This window comes from Mus caroli, chromosome 9, assembly GCF_900094665.2.
Source record: "Mus caroli chromosome 9, CAROLI_EIJ_v1.1, whole genome shotgun sequence".
NCBI classification, from domain to species: Eukaryota; Metazoa; Chordata; class Mammalia; order Rodentia; family Muridae; genus Mus; species Mus caroli.
The window spans coordinates 57,028,022-57,053,649 of NC_034578.1; the positions used below are offsets into that span (position 1 = coordinate 57,028,022).

At 37.6% G+C, this 25,628-nt stretch overlaps 1 protein-coding gene, 1 long non-coding RNA gene and 1 pseudogene across 7 annotated transcripts in view; 1 reads left to right on the forward strand and 2 right to left on the reverse strand.

Moving 5' to 3' along the window:
• The window catches only part of Myo9a (myosin IXA), a 173,112-nt gene that overhangs the window by 69,118 nt on the left and 78,366 nt on the right, over positions 1–25,628 (forward strand). For all 6 annotated transcript variants that reach the window (XM_029481618.1, XM_029481617.1, XM_021171284.2 and 3 more), the window contains 3 exons: positions 2,865–3,060; positions 5,737–5,856; positions 16,421–16,496. In XM_029481618.1, the coding sequence (XP_029337478.1) occupies positions 2,865–3,060; positions 5,737–5,856; positions 16,421–16,496 (392 nt within the window). The remainder of the gene's footprint in view (positions 1–2,864; positions 3,061–5,736; positions 5,857–16,420; positions 16,497–25,628) is intronic.
• Positions 107–4,266, reverse strand: LOC115031932. Its single transcript, XR_003837574.1, has 3 exons — positions 4,205–4,266; positions 2,807–3,030; positions 107–171 (listed from the first exon to the last, which is right to left on the reverse strand). It is a non-coding gene; the product is annotated as an uncharacterized LOC115031932 (long non-coding RNA).
• LOC110301064 lies at positions 17,712–17,995 on the reverse strand (annotated as a pseudogene).

Sequence of the window (25,628 nt, forward strand, 5' to 3'; positions counted from 1 at the left end):
ATGATGTTGTAGTTACTTTTCCAGTGTGGTAGTAAAACACCATGATCAAGGCACTTTGTAGAAGAAAAATTTTATTTAGCTTACCATTCCAGAAGGTTAAGAGAGTCCATCATGGTAGGGAAGCAGCAGGCATGGTAGCTGAAGGTGAAGCTTGAGTTGCTCATTTTTTAACTGCAAGCACAAAGCAGAGAGTTGGAACAAGAAATGGTGTGAGTTTTTAAACTCACAACCTGACTACTGCTGGCTTGCTTCAGCAAGACCATAACTTGCGAACCTACCCGGACAGCATCACCAAGTGGGAGCCAAATATGCCCAAGATTTGCAGGGACATTTATCATATAGTATACACACACCTGTTTCTCTGATGTTTAAGTATGTTATTGAGTAGATTGAAACTAAAAGGTGATTAAAAGGTAAAATTATATACTCACTATAGAAGCTAGAGCTATTACTGGAGATAAAAAGGGATATTTCACAATAAGAAAAGTGTCTAGTTGATACAATGTTAATCAAAAGTTATTTATAGCTGGGCGTGGGGGCGCACGCCTTTAATCCCAGCACTCAGGAGGCAGAGGCAGGCGGATTTCTGAGTTTGAGGCCAGCCTGGTCTACAGAGTGAGTTCCAGGACAGCAAGGACCATACAGAGAAACCCTGTGTCGAAAAACAAAAACGAAAGAAGTTATTTATACCCAGTAATTTTGATTCAGACCATAACAAGTAGAGATAGACCAAAAGTAATTGTAGTGTTGAGATTGTAGCAGTGGCAGAGTGCTTATCTAGTATGTGTGATGCTCTAAGTTTAATTCCTAGCTGCAAAAGCTGTAACTAAGTAAAAGTAGCTGTAGACAGCTGGGCAGTGGTGGTGATGCCTTTAATTCTAGCACGTAGGAGGCAGAGGCAGGCGGATTTCTGAGTTTGAGGTCAGCCTGGTCTACAGAGTGAGTTCCAGGACAGCCAGGGCTACACAGAGAAACCCTGTCTCGAAAAACAAAACCAAAACAAAAGTAGCTGTAGACAAATCTACTGTTGTGTTACAGGACACACACACAAACCATAAAACAGAAAAATTGGGCAGCACTTTTAAAACAATTATCCCAATTATGTGCCATAGGGTAACTTAGGCAGTTACTATGTATTTAAATGTTAAGCAAAACTCTTCCAATGAGTTGATGAATCAATCCAGAAAAATCACAACTAAAACTACTTTTTTCATTCTAATAAGACATATTTTAACTGAATAGTTAGGGCTGTAGTATTTTAAAGTTTGTAGAATACAGTTAAATCATTTAAGACAAGATATTAGGATGAAAAATATATCAGTTTCCATTTCAAGAAACTTGTAAAAGTGCACATTGAACCAATAGAATGAGAAGGTCATGATAAAAATCATAAGTCAACACAATAAAAAGAATGATAAAGAAACCAAAAAGCTTCTGGGAGTGGTGGCACATTCCTTTAGTCCCAGTACTTCCAAGGCAAAGGTAGTGGGATCTGTGTACATTTCAGGCCAACCTAATCTACATAATGAGTTCTAGGACTAGCCATGACTACATAGTGATACTCTGTCTCAAAACAAAAGAAATCCTGCCAAAATTGAAACAAAATCATCAAAGTCTAATGTTCTATTTTAATACATAACAATATAAACGAAGTATATTAGAAAGTAGCTGATAATAGAAAAATATAAATTATAGGTATCAAAAATAATAATGGTCCCCTTCCCCCTCCTTCTGTGGGGTGTTCTCCTACCCACCCACCCACTCCTGCTTCACTGCCCTGGTGTTCCCCTGCACTGGGGTGTCAGGCTTTTGTAGGATTGGGGGGTGGGGGCTCTCCTCCCATTGATGACAGATGGGGCCATCCTCTGCTGCATGTGTGGCTGGAGCTATGGGTTTCTCTGTGTGTACTCTTTGGTTGGTGTTTTGGTTCCTGGTAGCTCTCCGGGGTCTGGTTGGTTGATACTGTTGTTCTTCCTGTGGGGTTGCAGGCCCCTTTGGCTCCTTGGTCCTTTTTCTGACTCCTCCATCCCCTTCTGTGTTTGTTGGGCTCTGGCTGGACCTCTTGGGAGACAGCTGTATTAGGCTCCTATCAGCTTTGCCTATATTTCTTCTCCTCCTCCTTCTCTTCATTTTAGATGACTGTTTTTTTTTCTAATGTAAGAATGAATGAATGGGTGTGGATTTGGGTGGGTGAGGAAGTGGGGAGGATGGGGAGGTGTTGGGGGAGGGGAAGCTGTAATACTAATAAATTGTATAAAAATATATTTTAATAAAAACTATTTCCTCTAAAAAATAATAAAGGTACTTTATTCTTCTGTACCATTGTCTTTGTGCAGGGTCAGATATTTATAATATACCAACTATCTAGTATTCAGTTCTTTTACTTTTCTAATTCTTTTTATCATTGATTGAGACAAAATAAAATCAAGCTCAACCTTATAGGCCTTAAGTATGTTATTTGCCTATTTTCCTATCACTTGCAGCTTTTTCCAACATGTTCTGTCCCTGGCCTTACTGCTTTTTGTCTAACCTGTCCACTGCTCACCATCAAGAACAAGTGAGATGCTCTTTTGCCTGTTTTTTTCAAAGCTAGATCTTTCAAGTTTTCTAGCTATCTTACCATTTTATCGAATACTTCTTCAAATGAACTGTCTAATAATCTATAATAAAATTAGAGTATTCACGGTTTCTTACATAATTCAGTAGTTCAGAATTAGCTGGCACTTTTTAGAAGGTACTTGGCCCAGGTAGCTCAGAATAGACTTCAGTTCTATAATCTCTACTCACCCCCACCACTCAAACTTACCATCTTCTTGATTTTTTAATAGTCCTTTTCAGAAATAACATTGGTACTTTTTTCATAGGATTTTCGGGAAAAAAATACAGATCATATGCGTCCAGACATTGTGGCTCTTCTGAGAAGTAGCAGGAATGCTTTTGTTTCTGGAATGACTGGCATTGATCCTGTAGCTGTTTTCCGATGGGCAGTTCTTCGAGCATTTTTCAGAGCTGTGGTTGCTTTCCGGGAAGCTGGGAAAAGACACATTCAGAGAAAAAGTGGTAAGCCATTCTTGCTAGTATTCTTCCATGATAATACTTTTTTTTTTCCTGTTTACTTAGCATACTCTGTAATCATGTTTCATAGCTGATAAATCACATACCTTTAAGTGATTAAATGTATGACTCTGTATGTATGTAGGCCTATGTTGCTATATTTTTATTAATAGATATTGATAGGAATAATGAGTGTCTTAGGGTTACTGTTGTGTGAAGAAACACCATGACGAAGGCTGGTTATAAAGGGGAGCATTTAATTGGGGTCATGTTTACAGTTTTAGAGCATTAGTCCATGGCCATTATGGCGTAGGCAAGCATGGTGCTTAGAGCAATATTTAAGTGCTCACATCTGATCTGAAAGGTGCAGGCAGACAGTGAAACTGGGCCTGGAAAGAGTTTTTCAAACCTCAAAAGCCCAGCCCCAGTGACACCTCTTCCAAGAAGTCATACCGACTAATTCTTCTCAAACAATCTCACCTACTATAGACCAAGTATTCAAATATATGAGCATACAGGGGCTACTCTCATTAAAATCATCACAGTGAATGTAAGGCATGTAATAGTTATGAACAAAAATGCAAGCTGATAATCATATGATGATTCAGAATTTGATTTTAACGTTTTCTCCATTTTTCCATCTCTTATGTTTTTTCTACAAATTCAATCATGATTTAATATAAAAAAGCAAATTAGGAAACAAACAGGGTCAGGCAGTATAATATGGTAGACTTTCCTGCTCCAGTCACCTTCTCTATTGACCAGTTTTGTAAGTAGGAACATTTTTTCTTTCCTAGTAAAGAATTAATTGTTTAGTAAGGTTTTTGTTTTGTTTTTCTTAACCTGTTAACTTGGTTTATTGAGTTTTTAGTTTGAATTTTATAAATGATTTTTTTTTCTGGGTCCTTCCTTTTTCTTTAAGCCTGAGACACTCCATTTTATATTGTACATGAAGTCAAGTTCATAGGCACATGTGGCCATTTGGAATGTATATAGTTAAAATCTTCTAACTTATATGTAGTTGAGGCATGCCTTTCAGTAGGATTATACGAGTGCTTCCTTGTTCTTCTGTGTTTCCAAACTAACTTGTATGTCGTAGGAGTAAACAAACTTTCAAAGTCAGCTTTTAAATTTCAGTTCTGATTTTCACCTGGGATGTTGTCAGTCACTCTTCAACTTCCAGGCCAGTTTAGTCTATATAGTGAGTTCCAGGACAGCCAAGGGTATTTAGACGGACTCTGTCTTAAAGACAAAACAAAACAACCCAACGACAAAATCAAAAAATAGTCTTAGGAATCCTAAGTTTACTTGATTATTAGTAGACTTTCCCACTGTCTTAGTTAGTGTTCTAGTGCTGTGAAGAGACACCATGACCACAACAACTCTTATAAAATAAACCCTTTAATTGGGGTTGGCTTTAGAGGGTTAGTTCATTGTTGTTATGGCTGGAATCGTGGTTGTAAGCAGGCAGACATAGTGCTGGGAAGGTAGCTGAGAGTTCTACATCCAGATGGGCAGGGACAGAGAAACACTGGGTGGGCCTACCTTGAGCATTTGAAACTGCAAAGCCCCGCCACTGCAGGAGTTTTGGAATTAGTATTTCTTTGAGCTTTAAAATGACTATCTTGAGAACTATTTATAATGTTTGACATTGAGACTCATTCCTAAGTGTACAGTAAACTGTCCTTATGGAGATCAGTTACTATGCATCACTTCATTTGTTCCTAGATTATACAGTTGTCATTCTTATTAAATGTAACCATTTCTCCATAAGTCTTTTTTTATTTTCTTTAATAAAATTTTAATTGTTTATATCATACTGTGTATTATAAAGACATTTTCAACCCGCCCCCCAGACACACACACACACACACACACACACACACACACACACACACACACTATTTTTCCTCTGTAACTCTTAAGGTAATCTCTTGAACTCAAGAATTCATCTTTTCTGAAATATGGAAACTCTGTCTTCTATCTTAAATCAATTTCTTGCTGATATTTATGTTATTGAAATTGCCCCTCCCCCATGCCTTACTGCTCAAATGACTCACTTGGTTAGCATTCACCTGAGTGCTTTGGTCTTTATTCTTGTCTCGTCTCTTTCCTGCTTGTAATTTACTTTATCTCCTTTTCCAGTAGTGAGGTATGGGTTCTCCAGCTATTTTTCAGATTTATAAATGCAGAGTGCTGCTCAGGCTCCCTCTCTGTGGTGTGCTACTACTTATTCTTAGCACACACTCGGCAGACATTGACAAAACACATGTGCCTGATTGTCAGATTTGTAAAAGACAGGGTACCTTTTTTCGTAATTTTTTGGGTATAATTTCTCTCAGATTCTATCAATGTTGCCAACTATATGCTAAAAATATTTCAGAAAGAAATAATTTTCCAAGAACAACCATATGATACTAATTGTTTGAAATATTCCTTATACTTTAATCTAGAAATTTTAATATGGCATTAACGCAGAATACTTTGATTAATAAAATAGACATTTGGCATATTTGAAAATAATTTTTTTTTATTATTTGTTAGTTGGGGAGAGTCATTCACATTGTTTAATATTTTAAAATATATCAAGATAGTTGGCATCATTGTCTTTGATTCTCTTGTTGGTTTGGGCTTACATAATGTCTTTCTTTTTTCCATTTTTATTTTGTTTTGCTTCTTAAGGACATGATGATACAACACCATGTGCGATTTTGAAAAGTATGGATAGTTTTAGCTTTCTCCAACACCCAGTCCACCAGAGGAGCTTAGAGATTCTGCAGAGGTGCAAGGAAGAGAAGTACAGTAAGGCTTTAAGTCCTCTTAACCCTGTGTTGTCACATCTATTTGGAAATGGAAATCAAGAGTATTCATGAGGGATGCATGGAGATTGCATAGGAACATGCCTTTCACAATTCTTTATGCAGACTGTATTGCTTTCTCTTGAAATTGCTGATATACCTGTTCTTTAATGTGGGTGATTTTGACTGTCCCATTTGCTATGCACCACATTGTTAATTATTTAGGCCACCATCACTGAATTGGTTTCCAATTTCTTCTTGGAAGTATCTGATTAATTGCATATAAATAAGCAGTAATTTTAGTCTTCCTTTTGGAAACTTTTAGTGAAATGTAATTAAAGTAAAATAAGAGACCAATTTGGTAAGTCTTATATATATAGAAACTCATGAAATTAACACAGTGATTATGATATTCAACACTTCCCAGAGCTTCCTCATATTTGGCTAAATTTTGTACTTGCTTATGTTTGATTCCTACATCAGCAATGTTATAATTTTGAATCTCTAGAGGATTCATTTACATTGAATATAAACCTTGACTCAGACTTTCTATGTCTAAGAGAAATACCAGAATTTCAGCATAAAAAATAACATTCAGAATACATATCTGTTTATTGTTTAAAATTGATATAAAAGATGCACTTGGTCTCCATTTCTTCCTTGGTTTTATGTTAGTCTGCATGAAATAGGTCCTTTGGTCTGCTGTGTGGTTACAATAATTGGGTGTACTCCTATTGTGATAAAAAATGAATTTTTTAGAAAATTAAGCCATTTGTTTATAGTGGGTCAAATTTACTCAAGATCTGCATTGTACATTTAATAAATTGCAATACATTTAGGTTACTACTTTTATTAGAGTTTTCTCCATAATATTTGACTGAAACTCCATAATATTTGACTTAATAAAACAACAATTTAAGTGGAATTTGCTTAAAAATAAATGCAGTGTGTTCCTTTTCGCTCTAATGGTATTAGAAAATGTGTAATGTATGTATATTTCCTTGTAGGAAGAATAAAGGTAAGTCATTTTTAAAAGCTGTCTTTAGAATTTATTCTTAGTTATTAAAATTATTTCTAAAGATACACAGTCCTCATTCTGATTGTTCATTTTGATATTCTCAATCTTTCAAAACAGTCTACAAATCATTTGAGAACAGCTTAAAAGAGCTTAAATCTAAAGTAGTTATATTTAGTTCAGTTGCTTTATTTGTTTCTTCATGATTGAGCCTGGTAACTGCAGACTGGACCATATTGTAGTTTATGGGTCTGGTTACAGCATACGCTGCATGAGGAAGTTAAACTGGCAATTCCCTGTATATTGTTGCCTTCATCTATTTTATATATGTATTCCATTTTCCACTGCAGATATATTCAGGTGCTGCTTTTTGTTTTGTTTGTTTGTTTTCTTATTTTATTTTTAATTTATTTTTACACTCCATATTCCATCCCTTACCCCCCCATCCACCGACTGCTCCACATCCCACACCTCCATCCCACCACTCTGTTTCCATGTGAATGTCCCTCCCCACCGCTCTAAACTCTCTAGGGCCATGTGAATGTCCCTCCCCACCCCTAACCTCTAAACTCTCTAGGGCCTCTAGACTCTTGAGGGTTAGATGCATCATTTCTGAATGAACACAGACCCAGAAGTTCTCTATTGTATGTGTGTTGGGGGCCTCATATCAGCTGGTGTATGCTGTCTGTTTGGTGGTCCAGTGTTTGAAAGATATCGGAGTTCCAGATTAAGACTGCTGGTCCTCCTCAAGAATCACCCTCTTCTCCTCAGCTTCTTTCAGCCTTCCCTAATTCAACCACAGGGGTCAGCTGCTTCTGTCAATTGGTTGGGTGCAAATAACTGCATTTGACTCTTTCAGCTGCTTGTTGGGTCTTCTGGAGTGCAGTCATGATAGATCCATTTTTGGGAGTTCTCCATAGCCTCAGTAGTAGTGTTAGGCCTTGGGACCTCCCTTTGAGCTGGATCCCACTTTGGGCCTGTTACTGGACCTTCTTTTCCTCAGACTCTCCATTTCCATCCCTGTAATTCTTTCAGACAGGAACAATTAGGGATCAGAGTTGAGACTGTGGGATGGCAACCCCATCCTTCACTTGATGTCCTGTCTTCCTGCTAGAGGTGGGCCTTATAAGTTCCCTTTCCCTATTGTTTGGCATTTCATCTAAGTCATTTTGAGTCCTGGGAGTTTCTCACCTCCCAGGTCTCTGATGCATTCTGGAGGGTCCCCCAAACTCCTTCCTGAGTTTGCCTGTTTACATTCTTTCTGCTGGCCCTCAGGGCTTCAGTCCTTTTTTCTCCTCACCCAATACCAGATCAGGTTTCCCTCTCTCCCATTTACCCCCTACCCCATCCACTTTCCCTCCCTGATCCCTCCCTCCCTCCCTTCCTCTCCTCCCACTTGTGATTGCTTTCTTTTCTCTCCCAAGTTGGGACTGAATTGTCTTCACTTGGACACTTCAGCTTGTTGAGCTTTTTGAGTTCTGTGGAATGTATCTTGTGTAGTCTGTATTTTTATTTTTTATTTAGCTAAAATCCACTTATAAGTGAGTACATACCATGCATGTCCCTTTGGGTTTGAGTTACCTCACTCAGGATGTTATTTTCTAGTTCTGTCCATTTGCCTGCAAAACTCGGGATGTCCTCATTCTTAATAGCTGAGTAGTATTCCATTGTGTAAACGAACCACATTTTCTGCATCCATTCTTCTGTCGTGGGACATCTAGGTTGTTTCCAGCTTCTGGCTGTCACGAATAAGGCCGCTATGAACATAGTGGAAGACTTGCCCCTGTGGCGTGGTGGGACATCTTTTGGGTATATTCCCAAGAGTGGTGTAGCTGGGTCTTCAGGTAGATCTACTTCCAATTCTCTGAGGAACCTCCAGATTGACTTCCAGAGTGGTTGTACCAGTTTGCAATCCCACCAGCAATGGAGGAGTGTTCCTCTTTCTCCACATCCTCTCCAACATGTGTTGTCACCTGAGGTTTTGATCGTAGACATTTGGATTGGTGTAAGGTGGAATCTCAGAGTCGTTTTGATTTGCATTTCTCTGATCACTAAGGACTTTGAATATTTCTTTAGGTGCTTCTCCACCATTCGATATTCCTCAGTTGTGAATTCTCGGTTAAGTTCTATACCCCATTTTTTGATTGGGTTGTTTGATTTTTTTTTTTTTTTTTGGTGATTAACTTCTTGAGTTCTTTATATATTTTGGATATTAGCTTCTATCGGATGTGGGGTTAGTGAAGATTTTTTTCCCAATCTGTAGGTTGCTGATTTGTCTTATCCACTTTGTCCTTTGCCTTACAGAAGCTTTCCAGTTTGATGAAGTCCCATTTATCAATTCTTGATCTTAGAGCATGAGCCATTGGAGTTCTATTCATGAAATTTCCCCCTGTGCCAAGGAGTTCAAGGTTCTTTCCCACTGTCTCTTCTATTAGATTTAGTGTATCTGGTTTCATATTGAGGTCCTTGATCCACTATGACTTGAGCTTTGTACAAGGTGACAAATATGGGTCTATTTTCATTCTTCTACATACAGACAGCCAGTTAGACCAGCAATATTTATTGAAGATGCTTTCTTTTTTCCATCGTATATTTTTGGCATCTTTGTCAAAGATCAAGTGACCGTAAGTGTGTGGTTTTATTTCTGGGTCTTCAATTCTATTCAATTGATCAACGTGTCTGTCTCTGTACCAATACCATGCAGTTTTTATCACTGTTGCTCTGTAATAAAGCTTGAGGTCAAGGATGTGATTCCTCTAGCTGTTTTTATTGTTAAGAGTTTTTTTTGTTATTCTGGGATTTTTGCCTTTCCAGATCAATTTGAGAATTTCTCTTTCCATGTCCTTGAAGAATTATGTTAGGATTTTGATGGGGATTGCATTGAATTTATAGATTGCCTTTAGTAGGATGGCGGTTTTTCCTTTGTTAATTCTGCCAATCCATGAGCATGGGAGATCTCTCCATTTTCTCGATTTCTTTCTTTCTGTAGATATCTGCTGAATCCATTTGGTTCATAACTTCTCTTAGTTTCACTGTGTCTCTGTTTAGTTTCTGTTTTCATGGCTGTCGATTGGTGAGAGTGGGGTGAGAGAGAATTGAAGTTATTGTCATACAGGTCTTTTCACTTGTTTGGTTAGAGTTACCCAAGATATTTTATATTATTTGTGGCTATTGTGAAGGAAGTTGTTTCCCTAATTTTTCACTCAGCCTGCTTATTATTTGTATAAAGGAAAGTTACTGATTTATTTGATTAATTTTGTTTTATTTACTTATTTGTTTGTTTGTTTATTGAGACAGGGTTTCTTTGTGTAGTACTGGCTGTCTTGGAACTTACTTTGTAGACCAGGCTGGCCTTGAACTCAGAAATCCACCTGCCTCTGCCTCCCAAGTGCTGGGATTAAAGGCATGCATCATCACTGTCCGGCAGTTGAGTTAATTTTATATCTGTCTACTTTGCTGAAGTTGTTTATCAGCATTTTGCTGTATATAAGACTCAATATCAAAGACAGATACTACCTCAGAGTAAAAGGATGGAAAAAGGTCTTCCTTCCAAGCAAATGATCCCAGGAAACAAGCAGGGGTTACCATCCTAATATCCAATAAAATAGACTTTCAACCACAAGTTATCAAGCATGATGAAGAAGGACACTTCATATTCATCAAGGAGAAAATACACCAAGAGAAAGTCTCAGTTCTGAACATCTATGCCCCAAATGCATGAGCACCCAAATTTATAAAAGAAACTTTACTAAAGCTCAAAACACACATTGAACCCCACAGAATAATAATGGGATATGTAAACACCCCACTCTCACCAATCGACAGCCATGAAAACAGAAACTAAACAGAGACACAGTGAAACTAAGAGAAATTATGAATCAAATGGATCTGGCAGATTTCTACAGAACATTTCACCCTAAAACAAATGAATGCACCTTCTTGTCAACACCTCATGGTACCTTCTCCAAAATCAACCATACAATTGATCACAAAATAACTCTCAACAGATACAAAAAGATGGAAATAATACCATGCATCCTATCAGATCACCATGGCCCAAGGCTGGTCTTCAATAACAGCAAAAACTACAGAAAGCCCACATATACTTGGAAACTGACCAACTCTTTACTCAGTGATACATTGGTCAGGGAAGAAATAAAGAAAGAATTTAAACGACTTTCTGGAATTTAATGAAAAGGCTGATGCATCATACCCAAACTTAAGGGACACAATGAAAGCAGTGCTTAGAGGAAAGTTCATAGCACCAAGTGCCCTGGTAAAGAAACTGGAGAGATCTTACACTAACAACTTAACAGTACACCTGAGAGCTCTAGAACAAAAAGAAGCAAACTCACCCAAGAGGAGTAGAAGGCAGGAAATAGTCAAACTCAGTGCTGAAATCAACCAAATAGAATCAAAGAAAACAATACAAAGAATCTGCAAACCCAAAAGCTGGTTTTTTGAGAGAATCAACAAGATAGATAAGCCCCTACCCAAACTAACTAAAAGGTCAATAGGCAATATCCAAATTAATAAAATCAGAAATGAAAAGGGAGACAGAACAACAGAAATGGAGGAAATTAAAAAAAAAGCATCAGATTCTACTATAAAAGCCTATACTCAACAAAATGGGAAAACTCTAGATGAAATGGATGGTTTTCTAGACAGATACCACAAACTAAAGTTGAATTAAGAGCAGGTAAACTAAACAGGCCCATATCACACAAGGAAATAGAAGAAGTCATTAAAAACCTCCCACCCAAAAAGAGCACAGGGCCAGATGGATTTAGTGCAGAATTCTACCAAACCATCAAAGAAGATTGGATACTAATTTTCCTCAAACTATTCCATAAAATAGAAACAGAAGGAACACTACCTAACTGGTTCTATGAAGCCACAATTACTCTGATACCTAAACCACACAAGGACCCAACCAAAAAAAGATAACTTCAGACCAGTCTTGCTTATGAATATCAATGTAAAAATACTCAATAAAATTCTTGCAAACTGAATCTAAGAACACATCAAAACCACCATTCACCATAATCAAGTGGTTTCATCCCAAGGATGCAAGGTTAGTTTAATATATGAAAATCCATTAACATAATCTACTATAAAAACAAACTAAAAAAAAATCACATGATCATCTCCTTAGATGCAGAAAAAGCATTTGACTAAATACAACACCCCTTCATGCAAAAGTATTGGAGAGATCAGGAATTCAAGGGCCATACCTAAACATAATAAAATCTATTTACTGCAAACCAACAGCCAATATCAAATTAAATGAAGACATACTTGAAGCAATCCCACTGAAATTGGGGACAAGACAAGGATGCCCACTCTCTTTATATCTATTCAATATAGTACATGAAGTGTTAGGTAGAATAATAAGACAACAAAAAGAGATCAAGGAGATACAAATTGATAAAGAAGAAATAAAGGTATCACTATTTGCAGATGATATGATAGTATACATAAGTAACTTCAAAAATTCTACCAGAGGACTTCTCTGGCTGGTAAACGCCTTCAGCTTATTAGACCCTTAAAAAGGAAAAGGAAGCACATGATTTGAGAGCTAAATACCAGTGATATAGAATGCAAATAACAATCTGTAATATGTTTGTTTATACCTTTGCTTTAAATAAGGCACCATACTATAAGATAAACATGAAGCATTAACAACACGCACTTCAAAGTTAGGAAACAAGAAGAGGCTGGAGTTCCAGAACCACCTTTGTGTATTCACTATTAATAGTCCAAATTCATATGACCAGCCCAACTATTTTTTAAAAATTCTACCACCATGACAAACAGAGTCAAACTTCTAACTTAGGGGGACAGTGGAGATTCAAAACATGTTAACAATCAAGTTAACTCACTTTGTTAACTTTATATAAAAGAAAAAGATTGCCATAATTCTGCACCTGTTTCTTTTAAGACTTGGCAACTAAATGCCCCCAGTTTCTAAAGTTTTGTATGAAAAATCTTAAGAGTTTCTTCAAATACTTAGAATCAAGGTAAAGATATTCCATATACCCACCTTGATACGACGACAGAGATAGAAAAGGAACTGAAAGTGAGGAATTAGTTAATCTATTAAAATGGTAAAAATCTAAAAAAAAAAATGCTTTAGAATTAAAACGTGAACTCAGTAATCATGTAGGGTACCTAATACATACACAGAATTTATTTTTAACCCTAAATACTTGGAAAATGAAGTTTATAAATGCCTTTGAGGCAGCCAGTCCTCTTCCATATTTTACAAGAATGGGTCTATGTGACAAAAGAACTTGGCAGGTGTTTCATTCTAATATTAGAAAAGATTACCATTCCCATCTTTGGAATGCCTTTATTTGGTAGCTTTTACATCTCTGTCAGAGAAGCCACTGTTTATGTTGTGAGTAGCTCCATTTAGTGTTTCAACAGTCTTCAGCCAATAGGTAATAAGGAAATGGGTTTCCTTAGCAACTTGACTGGATGACCTGAGAGTCAATCTTCCTTCATTCTAGTCCCAGGAGGATTGCAGTCTTGTTTGGCAGCTTGAGTACAATGTAATTAGAGACCCTGACTTAGAATGACCTGATAAGCACCTCCTAATTCTCTGTCTTTTGGTTAGTGGCATCTATGAGCCTGGTAGTAGACTTAAAATCTCATCTTCCTGTGGAGAGTGGCCCAGTGGTAGGGCTCTTGTATAGCATGTAAACATAGTATGGTGTTGAGATAGTTTAGTGGAATAAAGGATTAGCTCAACAAACTAATGGCATTGAACACCTTGGTATTTATCTGTTAAAGGAGAACTCTCTTGCCATAAAAAGTTACCTTGAAATGAGTCATGCTGATTTAAGGATTAAAGCCATTAAATTTGTAAGAAAATTTAAGGAAAAAAAAAGAACAGGCAAAGATTTTTTTAGGATATATAATCATCAACTAAAAGTAGAGGAAAGTGATGTTAGAGTTCCCTAAGTTGAAAACATAATGCTTTTCAAATAATATTAAGAGAATAATGGTTGGCTGTAAGTATCTGCATCTGTCTCAGTTACCTGCTGGTAGAGACTGTCAGAGGACAGCCATCCTAACCTCTGTCTGCAAACACAACACAGCATCAGTAATAGTGTTCGGGTTTGATGACTGCCTGTGGAATGGATCCCAAGTTGGACTGGTCACTGGATGGCCTTTCCTTCAGTCTCTGCTCCATTTTTGTCCCTGCATTTCTTTTAAATAGGAACAATTCTAGGTCAGAAAATTTGAAGGTGGGTTGGTGATCCCATGCCTCCACTGGGTGCCCTGTCTGTTGGTCTCTTCAGATTCCCTCTTCCCACTGCTGGAAATTTCAGTTAAGGTCACCCCCATTGTGTCTTGGGAGCCTCTCACATCCCAGGTCTCTGAGACTTTCTAGAGGTTCTCCCCTGACTTTTAGAGGCTGCATATTTCCATTCATTCTCCTACCCCTCTGGGCTTCTCTCCTGTTTCCTCCCCATACCAGATCCTGCACCCTTCCCCCACTTCCCCCAGTTCCCTCCCTCCTTTTGCCTTCTGAAGTTATTTTGTTCCCCTAAGTGTGATTGAAGCATCCTCACTTGGGCCTTCCTTCTTGTTAAACTTCTTAGAGTTTGTGGGTTGTATCATGGGTATTCTATACTTTTGGTTAATATCCACTTATTAGTGAGTATATACCAAGTTCTTTTGGGTCTGGGTTACCTCACTCAGGATAATAACCCCTATGGAAGTGTTGGGGGAAGAATTGAAGGAGCTAAAGTGAAGGGGATGACAACCCCATAGGAAGACCAACAGTGTCTACTAACCTAGACCCCTGGGAGCTCCGAGACAGAGACTAAAGGAATGACCATCTAGAGACTACCCCACCTGGAGATCCATCCCATATACAGTCACCAAACCCAGACACTATTGTGGATGCTAACAAGTGCTTGCTGACAGGAGCCTGGACTGAGATGCTCTGCCAGTACCTGACAAATACAGAAGTGGATGCTCATAGCCATGGAACTGAGCACAGGTTCCTCAATGAAGGAGCCAAAGAAAGGACCCAAAGGAGTTGAAGGGGTTGGCAGCCTCATAGGAGGAACAATAATACGAACTAACCATCCCTCACCCCCCCCCCCCCAAGCTCTCAGGGACTAAACCATCAACTAAAGAGTACACATGGTGGGACTCATGGCTCCAGATGCATATGTAGTAGAGGATGGCCTAGTCGAACATCAGTGGGAGGAGAGGCCCTTGGTCCTGTGAAGGCTCTATGCCCCAGTGTAGGGGAATGCCAGGGCCAGGAAGTTGGAGTGGGTCAGTTGGTGAGCAGGGGGAGGGGCTGAGGGAGGGGACTTCGGGGGGGGGCAGGAAAGGGGATATCATTTGAAATGTAAATAGAGAAAATATCCAATTAAAAGGAAAAAAAAAACACTTAGAAAACAAAACAAACAAAAACAACCAAAGAGCATACATAGGCTGGCATGGGCTGGTCTGAGATTCTTGGTATGTATGTAGCAGCGAACTGCCTTGTCAGGTCTCAGTTGGAAAGGATGTGCCTAATCCTGTAGAGACTTGTAGCCCTAGGGAAGAGGATGCCTGAGGAGGGGGTGGGAAGAGGAGGGTGCCCTCTCAGAGGCAAATGGGAGGGGGAATGGGATAAAGAATTCCAGGAAAGGGGACCAGGAACCAAGGAACATTAGTTTCTTGAAAATATATTTTATAGTCATGAGCTGGGTATCATTTCACTTTTTTGACCCTGTTTTCTTATAGTGATGTTTTATAATTCTCAATGTAGACATTTTTACCTATTCCATTAAGTTTATATTATTTTGATTTTATGAATGGAATTACTAGTCTTTGATCATTTGTATAGAAATAGAGTTGATTACTCCATATCAATTTAATTTCTTTTATTTTTGCTGAGTGTATTAGCTATAAAAGGTTTTTGTAGATTCTCTTTAAGACTGTCTCTGTGTGATTGGGCCATTTTTCATAAAGTCTTCTGTAAAGATGCTTGATTTATTTTTCCCAATGGATCTTAAATGTTTATATGCATATATACATTATGAAATTGATGACCTTATATTTACTGAGTCTGTAAGAAAAATCAGTTTTAAAATATATATTTTTTAATATTTCAAATATCCGTAAGGAAAAAACATTCTTTGGTTTTCAGTCTTTATGTGTAAGATAAATAGATCTCTAAAGTATGTGCTACATCTCAGCAGTGTATTTGTTGCCAAAAGGTGATACAATGGGGTCATGTTCATTATGTTTTGGTGTCAAAATAGATGAATTTTATATATATTTAGTTTTTGGCCTGCTTACTTTTATATTTCCTAGTGGTAATGCTTATATGAAGTAAATAAGAATTTTCTGTTGAATTTCCTTTTTGGCTTCATTTAATCAAGTGCTGGTGATAGTTACAGAACTTTTCTTAGTATCTGACATTTATCAAATCTTTAAAACTTAGTTTATTAATTCTGTAGAATTTTTTTCTTTAGTATTTTGAAAGTGTACTAATTTGTTTCCATTATCTGTTTTTTTTTTTTTTTTTTTTTTTTGTTAGGTATAACCCGAAAAAACCCAAGAACACCCCTTTCTGATCTTCAAGGCATGAACACTCTAAATGAAAAAAATCAACAGTAAGTTTGGTATATGTGTACAAGGCAAGATGAAATAAAATAACTATCTCATATTTTTAGATATTACTATATAGCCTGGTAGCCTGTGATTTTTCTGCCTCAAGCTGAGTGCTAGGATTATAGATGTATGCAACCCATTCAGATTTATGTTTTTGTATATTTGTGAGAATGTGTTGTGTGCATGTTTGTATGGGTGAGGGTGAATGTATATGTGTGATGCTCAGAAGACAGCCTTGGATGCCAGTTCTGTGTTTTACCTTTTTTGTGGTGACTGGGTCTCTTTATTGTTCACTACTGTATACATCAGGCTATTTGGCTCACAGTTTCTGGAGATTGTTCTGTCTTTGCCTTGTGTCTTAGCACAGGGGCACTGGGTTTATAGATGTGGCATCTAACTTTTACATTAGTTGTGCGGTTCTTTCTCAGATTCTTGGACTTATGCACCAAGTACAGAAAGCACTGAGTTGCCTCTCCTGTTCACAGATTTTGCTTTAAAATTTTATTTATTTACTTTGTCTTTGTTGGGATTGGGGAATGTGCATAGGATGTGTTTGAAAATTCGAGGAAAATGTGGAGGAACAATTTCTCTCCTTCATCCATTGAGAACCCAGATATCAAACTAATATTATCAATCTTGACAGCAAGTACCTTATTCTTTGGGCTGTCTTGCTATTCCCACCCTGGGATTTCTATTCTGTTTGCTTCTTGGTTTGTTTGAGACAGTGTATCATATTGTATAGTCTGTCTTAGAGCTTGCTATGTAAGCAGAGATGATCTTGAATTTCTGATCCTCCAACTCTGGAGTGTTGGGAATGTAGACCTGAATTACCCAACACTAGGCTTTGACTTGTGTATTTGCCAAGACATCTTTTTAGAGATAGTTTCTTTTGACTTGTTTTTTCCTTCTGAATAGGCCATGCTTTCTGAGTATGTTGTATGTGTGTGAATATGATTTCTAATTTGTAATGTTTGTATTGGTATGCAGTGAGCATTTGAACATAATAATGTAGTAACGAGATATCAGATCAGTCTTCCTTTGCACATGCACGTGCCATCTGCTCTTCCATTTGGTTTGTCCTTTTCTTCTTCTGTTGTTTGCTTGTTTTTTCTTTTTTCTTTTCTTTTTCTTTTTCTTTTTCTTTTCTTTCTTTTTTTTTTTTTTTTTTTTTTTTTTTTTGTAAACCATAACATTTATTTTATGACTGATTGAAATCCTCAAGATGAACTGGATGCTGCAACAGCTGCTCTCTTGGGTTTTGGTCTTGTGTGCTCATGGAATCCATGTCTGAATCTGCGGTAGACAATCTTTAGGTGCCTCATCTGACCAGTCCCGGTAGTGTTTCATCTCTTAGCCTTAGCACTCCAGTTATAGTTTCTCTTGTGCTTGGCAGGGGAGCCATATTTGCCTCAGGTTGACTTCTGAAGGTGGTAGGCCCTGGAGCCACAGCGACAGCACAGTGTGTGCGACGCTCACCAAAGGATGACGTTCCTTTTGTCATCTTGCTTCTACTGGTGAGGCCAAAGAGACTGGAAGAGCTTGTTTTTTCAACTGTAGACTCTTTTCTGTGCCCAAGATCAGCTAAAGGAATACCATCAAGAACTTCTCAGCTCTTTTATGTTTCTTTTCCTTAGACACATACAGTTATTTTCTAATTTTATATACATATATGAGTTATTGTTAATATCTGATCTTCAAAATAGAAAAGGAGAATGTTGAAGACTGGTGGTAGAAATGGTGATTACCTTTTAAGTCCACTGAAGGCATTCAAGCTTGCAGCATTGTGGAACATACAACAGTGTTCACTATGCGTTTGTTTTCTTCTTGCATGATTAAAGCATTTATTGCCACATAAATCTCTGATATATGGAGGAGAAAGTTCTTTTGGCCCATGCTGGCTATGAGGTGTTTGAAAACTATTCCAAGAAAATGCACATAACTCTCTCCTACCTCTTGTGATGTAGAGGTTAAATAGCTGCTAAATGTGCAGACTTAGTTTTGGTTTAGCAGAGAAACCTTTCTCTGGAAGTTATAAGCTATTATGGTTGACTGTAGCCTCAGAAATTCTACATAGGGAATTCTAAAAATAAAAAAATTCCCCAATTTAAAATTATGTGTAATTCTTCATCTTCTGAATGTTGACTCTTACCATTGTTCTATTTTTTTGAATATTTTTTCAGGGTTTTTTTTGTTTGTTTGTTTGTTTGTTTTTCGGAGCCATGGTGGTAAGCAGTTGACATGGTGCTGGAGACGTAGCATTGAGTTCTACATCTGGATCTGTAGGCACAAGGAAGAGAGGAAGCTTCTGGGCCGGGTTTGGGCTTTGAAACCTCTAAGCCTACTCCCAGTGACAAACTTCCTCCTAATCCCTGTCAAGTATTGTCACTCCCCAGTGATCAGGCATTCAAATATTTGCATCTATGGGGGCCATTCTTATTTAAACAACTACAGTATTTATATATAAGAAGTGAGTCCAGATTGTGGTGGACTTGGAAGATATATTCCTTGTGAAAAAAGGGAGAGTGGGAGAGTCCTCTTATAGTTTTATTAGACTATGTTCAACCAGTGAAGTTGTCTCAAGTGAGGAGACATATCTGGTGCTTCTTGCCTGTCATGAGATGGAAATATTATCCCACTCCATAACTTTTTTTTCCCCAACCCAGCACAAGGGTTGAATTTAGAACCTTGTTCATGCCAGGCCAGCACTCTACACTGAGCAATATTCCCAGTCCCAGCCCTCTTTTTGCTGTGTTTGTTTTTGGTAAGATCACACTAAATTGCCCCAGCTGATCTTCAACTCACTCACATCATAGCCCAGGTAGACCTTAAACTTGTGATCCTCCTGCCTTAGCTTCTTAAGTAAGCAAAATATAGGCCTTTGTTGTAAGGTCTTGGCATCACTGTGATACTTTTTTTTTTTTTTTTTTGGTTTTTTGAGATAGGGTTTCTCTGTATAGCCCTGGCTGTCCTGGAACTCACTCACTTTGTAGACCAGGCTGGCCTCAAACTCAGAAATCTGCCTGCCTTTGCTTCCCAAGTGCTGGGATTAAAGGTGTGCGCCACCATGCCTGGTTATCACTGTGATAATTAATGAGCTGGTAGTCTTCTTTTTTTTTTTTAAAGATTTATTTATTTATTATATGTGAGTACACTGTAGCTGTCTTAAGACACACCAGAAGAGGATGTCAGATCTTGTTACGGATGGTTGTGAGCCACCATGTGGTTGCTGGAATTTGAACTCTGAACCTTTGGAAGAGCAGTCGGGTGCTCTTACCCACTGAGCCATCTCACCCGCCCGAGCTGGTAGTCTTGCATTTGCTTTTAACTTCTTAAATTGTTGCTTCATTAAGACTTCTTCACTTTATGCTGTTGATCAAATTTTCATTTTTTCTTTCTTGCCATTTTCTTTTATTTTGTTTGAGACAGATCTTGCTGTGTAGTCCAGACTAACCTTGAATTCAGGCAATAAGTTTCACCTAAGCTTCCAAATGCTAGGATTTATAGAAGTGTACAATTATATCTGGCTTTTGATTAAAAGCTTTATGGTTAAATTTTTACATGTTTCCTTTAAAAATTACTAGAAATATATTGTTCCACATGATTTTGGCCATGTACTTTATCGTTTGTTTCTTTTTAAGGTGTACTTTTCTGGTTCCCGAGCCTTTTCTGTGGTAATTCCACTTTTCCATGTGCTGGACAGTCTTTACGAAAGCATTTGGGCTCCTTTGATGTCTTCTTTTATCTGATTTTCTGTCTCTTTTTGGTTTTCTTTATCTCTCTCATTTCTTCACCTCTAAGGCTGCTGGCACTGGATTAAAAAGATCTTGGAGTGATCTGTAATTGTCTCTAATTGTCTCTCATACAATATACATTTGCTGGAGCATCAAGCCATGCCAGCTTTAACCTCAAATGAGAGTTGGGAATTGTTATCACCACTCACTTCTTCCATCATCACTTCAGTTGAAGCTGTCATCCCATTTTGCATGGATTATTCTAACTTAACCAGGTTTTGTCCTCAGCCTCCAAAGCTATATTTTCTACAGTAGTCAGATGACTGTTTTATAAGATGAATCATGTTAATGTTTTACTTAAAATCCCTATGTTTTTCTCTCATCCATTCCAGTAAAAGCCAAAATCCTTAGGCTACCTAAAAAGGCACAATATATCATTGCCTCTTTTTCAGTGTTTCTCAGACTCAACAGCAGCATGTCCATCTTAGGAATTTTGTGTTTGTTCTCTCTTAACCAGATAACTGCTTAATTTTCTTTATTCTTTCTAATTTCCATTTAATTAATATTTTTGTGGCTGTCTTTTAATACTAATACTAAGGCTGTCTTTGAGCTCCTCAATGTAACCATGCTTGTAATTCATGAACCTCCTGCCTCACTTTCTCAGTTTTGGGATTACAGGCCTGTATTGCTACACTTGACCTCCTTATTTAAGGTGAACCTTTTCTATGAGACCTTCCCCAACTCCTGTATTTTAAAACCTTATTGTATTTCCTTTTGTTTAGTTTTTCTCCTTCATCTGGTTACTTGACCCAGAGCATGGTTTCCTATATGCTTATTAGTCTCTTTATACTTATTATAAATCTCATGATGGTAAGAATTTTAGTTTGGCTTTTTAATGTTGTATGTACAGTGATAGAAGAATAATTGACATGTATTTTAAGCTAATGAATGAATATATTCTACATGTTCAAATGTTATTTATTAGTGTACTTTATTCCCAAGAGTTTCAAGTTTTCCTTCTCAGTATTTATAGGACTCTTTCCTTTCTCTTAAGAATATTACTTATACCCCTCTCTCCTCCCCTCTTACCTAGATAGTTTTCTTCCTAGGTTTTTTGCTGTTTGTTTTCGTTTTAATTCTTTTTTTTTTTTGACACAGGGTCTTTGTAGATTTCTGTGTGCTGGAACTCACTATGTAGAATAGCCTGGACCCTAATTCCCAGAGATCCCTCTGTCCATTGCTCCAGAGGGCTGGAACCACAATGCCTGGCCTCCTTCAAGTTTTTTGTTTTGAACTGGTCAACTATTCATGTTTAGGATTGACTTGTAGTCCCCAACACTGGGAGTAACTGGGTCCAGTAGGACCCAGGCACACAGGAATTTTGCCTGACCAGAGGCACAGGTTCCTTCTGGTCTGGGCTGTTGCCCTGAGCAGACCTTTCGTGGGAACTCTGCAGCCAGTCCCACAATATCCAGAGGAAGCTCCATTCTCAGGGGCTCTAACACACCCAGTCTCACAGGATCACAGGAGCTTGACCAAACCAGGATCTCAGGGTCCCAGAGGCAGCTTGATTCCCAGGAGCTCTGACATACTCAGCATCTCAGGATCACAGGATCCCAGAATCACAGAACCACAGAGACAGCTGGATTCTGATGAAGTTCAGACATAACCAGGATCACAGGAAGGACAGGCTTCAGTCAGATATACCAAGGTTACATAGCATTAGAGATAACCAGATAGTGGGAAGTAAGCGTAAGAACATAAGTAACAGAAACCAAGGTTACTTGGCATCGTCAGAACCCAATTCTCCCACCATAGGAAGTCCTGGATACACTATCACACTGGAAAAGCAAGATCTGGATCTAAAATCACTTCTCATGATGATGATAGAGGACTTTAAGAAGGACATAAATAACTCCCTTAAAGAAATACAGGAGAACACAGGTAAAAAGGTACAAGCCCTTAAAGAGGAAACACAAAAACCCCTTAAAGAATTACAGGAAAACAAAGAGGTAAAGGAAATGAACAATCTTGAATGCAAAATCTAGAAATGGAAATAGAAACAATTAAAAAATCACAAAAAGATTGTAACCTTGGAGTTAGAAAATTTAGGAAAAAGATCAGGAGTCATAGATGCAAGCATCACCAACAGAATACAAGAAAATGCAAAAAACAATAAGCTCCTATCCCAAAACATCCAGGAAATCCAGGACACAATGAGAAGGATAATAGGTATAGAATAGGATAATAGGTATAGAAGAGAGTGAAGATTCCCAACTAAAGGGCCAGTAAATATCTTCAACAAAATTATAGAAGAAATCTTCCCTAACCTAAAGAAGAGATGCCCATGAATATACAAGAAGCCTACAGAGCTCCAAATAGACCGGACCAGAAAAGAAATTCCTCCTATCACCGAATCAAAACACCGAATGCACTAAACAAAGAAAGAATATTAAAAGCAGTAAGGGGAAAAGGTCAAGTAACATATAAGGACAGACCTATCAGAATTACACCAGACTTCTCACCAGCGACTATGAGAGCTAGAAGATCCTGGGAAGATGTCATATAGACCCTAAGAGAACACAAATGCCAGCCCAGGCTATATACCCAGCAAAACTCTCAATTACCATAGATGGAGAAAACAAGATATTCCATGACAAAACCAAATTTACACAATATCTTTCCATAAATCCAGCCCTTCAAACAATAATAGATGGAAAATACCAACACAAGGAGAGAAATTATACCCTAGAAAAAGCAAGAAAGTAATCTTGCTTTTTAGCAAGATGATAGCCACACAAACATAATTCCACCTCTAACAACAAAAATAACAAGAAGTAACAATCACTTTTTTCTTAATATCTCTTAATATCAATGGACTCAATTCTCCCCGCAAAAAGACCTAGACTGGATATGTAAACAGGACCCGGCATTTTGCTGCATACAGAGAACACACTTCAGTGACAAAGACAGACAATACCTCAGAGTAAAAGGTTGGAAAACATTTTTCCAAGCAATTGGTCCCAAGAAACAAGCTGGAGAAGCTATTCTAATATCAAATAATATCAACTTTTAACCAAAAGTTTTCAAAAAAGATAAGGAAGAACACTTCACACTCATTCATCAAAGGAAAAATCTACTAAGGTGAACTCTGAATTCTGAACATCTATGCTCCAAATGCAAGGGCACCCAAATTCATTAAAAAAAAAAAAACTTTACTAAAGCTCAAAATACACATTGAACTCTACATAACAATAGTAGGAGACTTCAGCTTTCCACTCTCAGCAATGGACAGATCATGGAAACAGAAACTAAACAGAGACACAGTGAAACTAACAGAAGTTATGAGCCAAATGGTACTAACAGATATTTATAGAATATTTCATCCTAAAGCAAAAGAATATACCTTCTCAGCACCTCATTGTACCTTCTCCATAATTAGCAATATAATTGGTCACAAAACAGACCTCAACAGATACAGGAAGATTGAAATGATCCTATTCATCCTATCAGATCACCATGGACTAAGACTGGTCTTCAATACCAACAAAACCAAGGAAAAGCACACACATATATATGGAATCTGAACAATGACAACTTGGTCAAGTAAGAAATACAGAAATTAAAGAATATTTAGAATTTAATGAACATGAAGGCACATCATACCAATACTTATGGGACACAATTAAAGCAGTGCTAAGAGGAAAACTCATAGCTCTGAGTGCCTTCAAAAAGAAAACGGAGATAGCTTACACTAGCAGCTTGATAGCACATCTGAAAGATCTAGAACAAAAAGAAGCTAATACACCCAAGATGAGTAGATAGCAGGAAATAAACTGAGGGCTATTATCAACCAAATAGAAACAAAAAGAACTATACAAAGAATCAACCAAACCCGGAGCTGGTTCTTTGAGAAAATCAACAAGATAGATAAACCCTTAGCCAGACTAACCAGAGGGCACAGAGACAGTCTCCAAATTAAGAAAATCAGAAATGAAAAGGGAGACATAACAATGGAAAACATAGAAATTTAAAAAAAAATCATCAGATCCTACTACAAAATCTTCTACTCAACAAAATTGGAAAATCTGGATGCAATGGACAATTTTCTAGACAGATACCAGGTGCCAAAATTAAAACAGGATCAGATAAACCATCTAAACAGTCCCATAACCTCGTAAAGAAATAGAAGCAGTCATCAATAGTCTCCCAACCAAAATAAGCCCAGGACCAGATGGATTTAGTGGAGAATTCTATCAGACCTTCAAAGAAGACCTAATACCAGTACTCTTTAAACTGTTCTACAAAAAAGAAACAGAAGGAACACTACCCAATTCATTCTATGAAGCCACAATTACCGTGCGTATTTTCCCTTGGAGATGGAATGGTTTTTGTCTAGTCAGGAGCTTGTCACAATTTCCTTTCATAGAGGACTTCATAAGAGATTTTTTTCTACTTCTATCATGTTTAATGTTTTAAATAGACTTTAAAAACTGGTTGAGTACATATTACTTTTAGCTTCAGAAGAGATCATGTATATTTAAGAGGCATTTAACTACAATAAATTACTTTGATGACTTAAAAATGTTAATAATGAGTTGTATATTTTAAAATAAATATATGTATTTATGTGTGTGTATGTGTATATGTATATGTATGTGTATACATATAAAATATATATAAAGATTGATGAGTAGTATCAGATTGGGTATTGGAGGTCATCTACTGAAACCTCAGTGTGCTTCCCTCTCCCTTGACTAAATTCTTCTCCACAGTGTATGCCAACTGACTACTTGGATTATATAACCTCAGGTTCTCATTCTTGGAAAAGTTGGATAAAAGACTGAGTAATTCTCTTTCAAAATTGTCCCTGGGTGTGTATAATATTGCTGTCCTCCTCACCTGTACATACTACTGTTCAGATTACAGACTTTCACTTCCATCCATTTTCAACATAAAGAAAAAACAAATTCCTGGGACATTAATATGCCACCGATATTGCAAAAATTGTTCTCAGTTAATCTTCTTTGTTCTTAAGTATTAATTCCCTTGAAATATTAGTTGTATTTTTAAGGCTTGTTTTTTTACAAGATATTTTCTTCATTTACATTTCAAATGCAATCCTCAAAGCTCCCTATACCCTCTTCCACCTTGCCCCCCAACCCACCCACTCCCGCTTCCTGTACTGGGGCATATGACATTCCCAATACCAAGGGCCTGTTCTCCCATTGATAGCCAACAAGGCTATCTTCTGCTACATATGCTACTAGAGACAGACCTCTGGGGGGTACTGGTTAGTTCATATTGTTGTTCCTTGTATAGAGTTGCAGACCCCTTTAGCTCCTTGGGTATTTTCTCTAGCTTCTACATTAGGGGCCCTGTGTTCCATCCAATAGATGACTG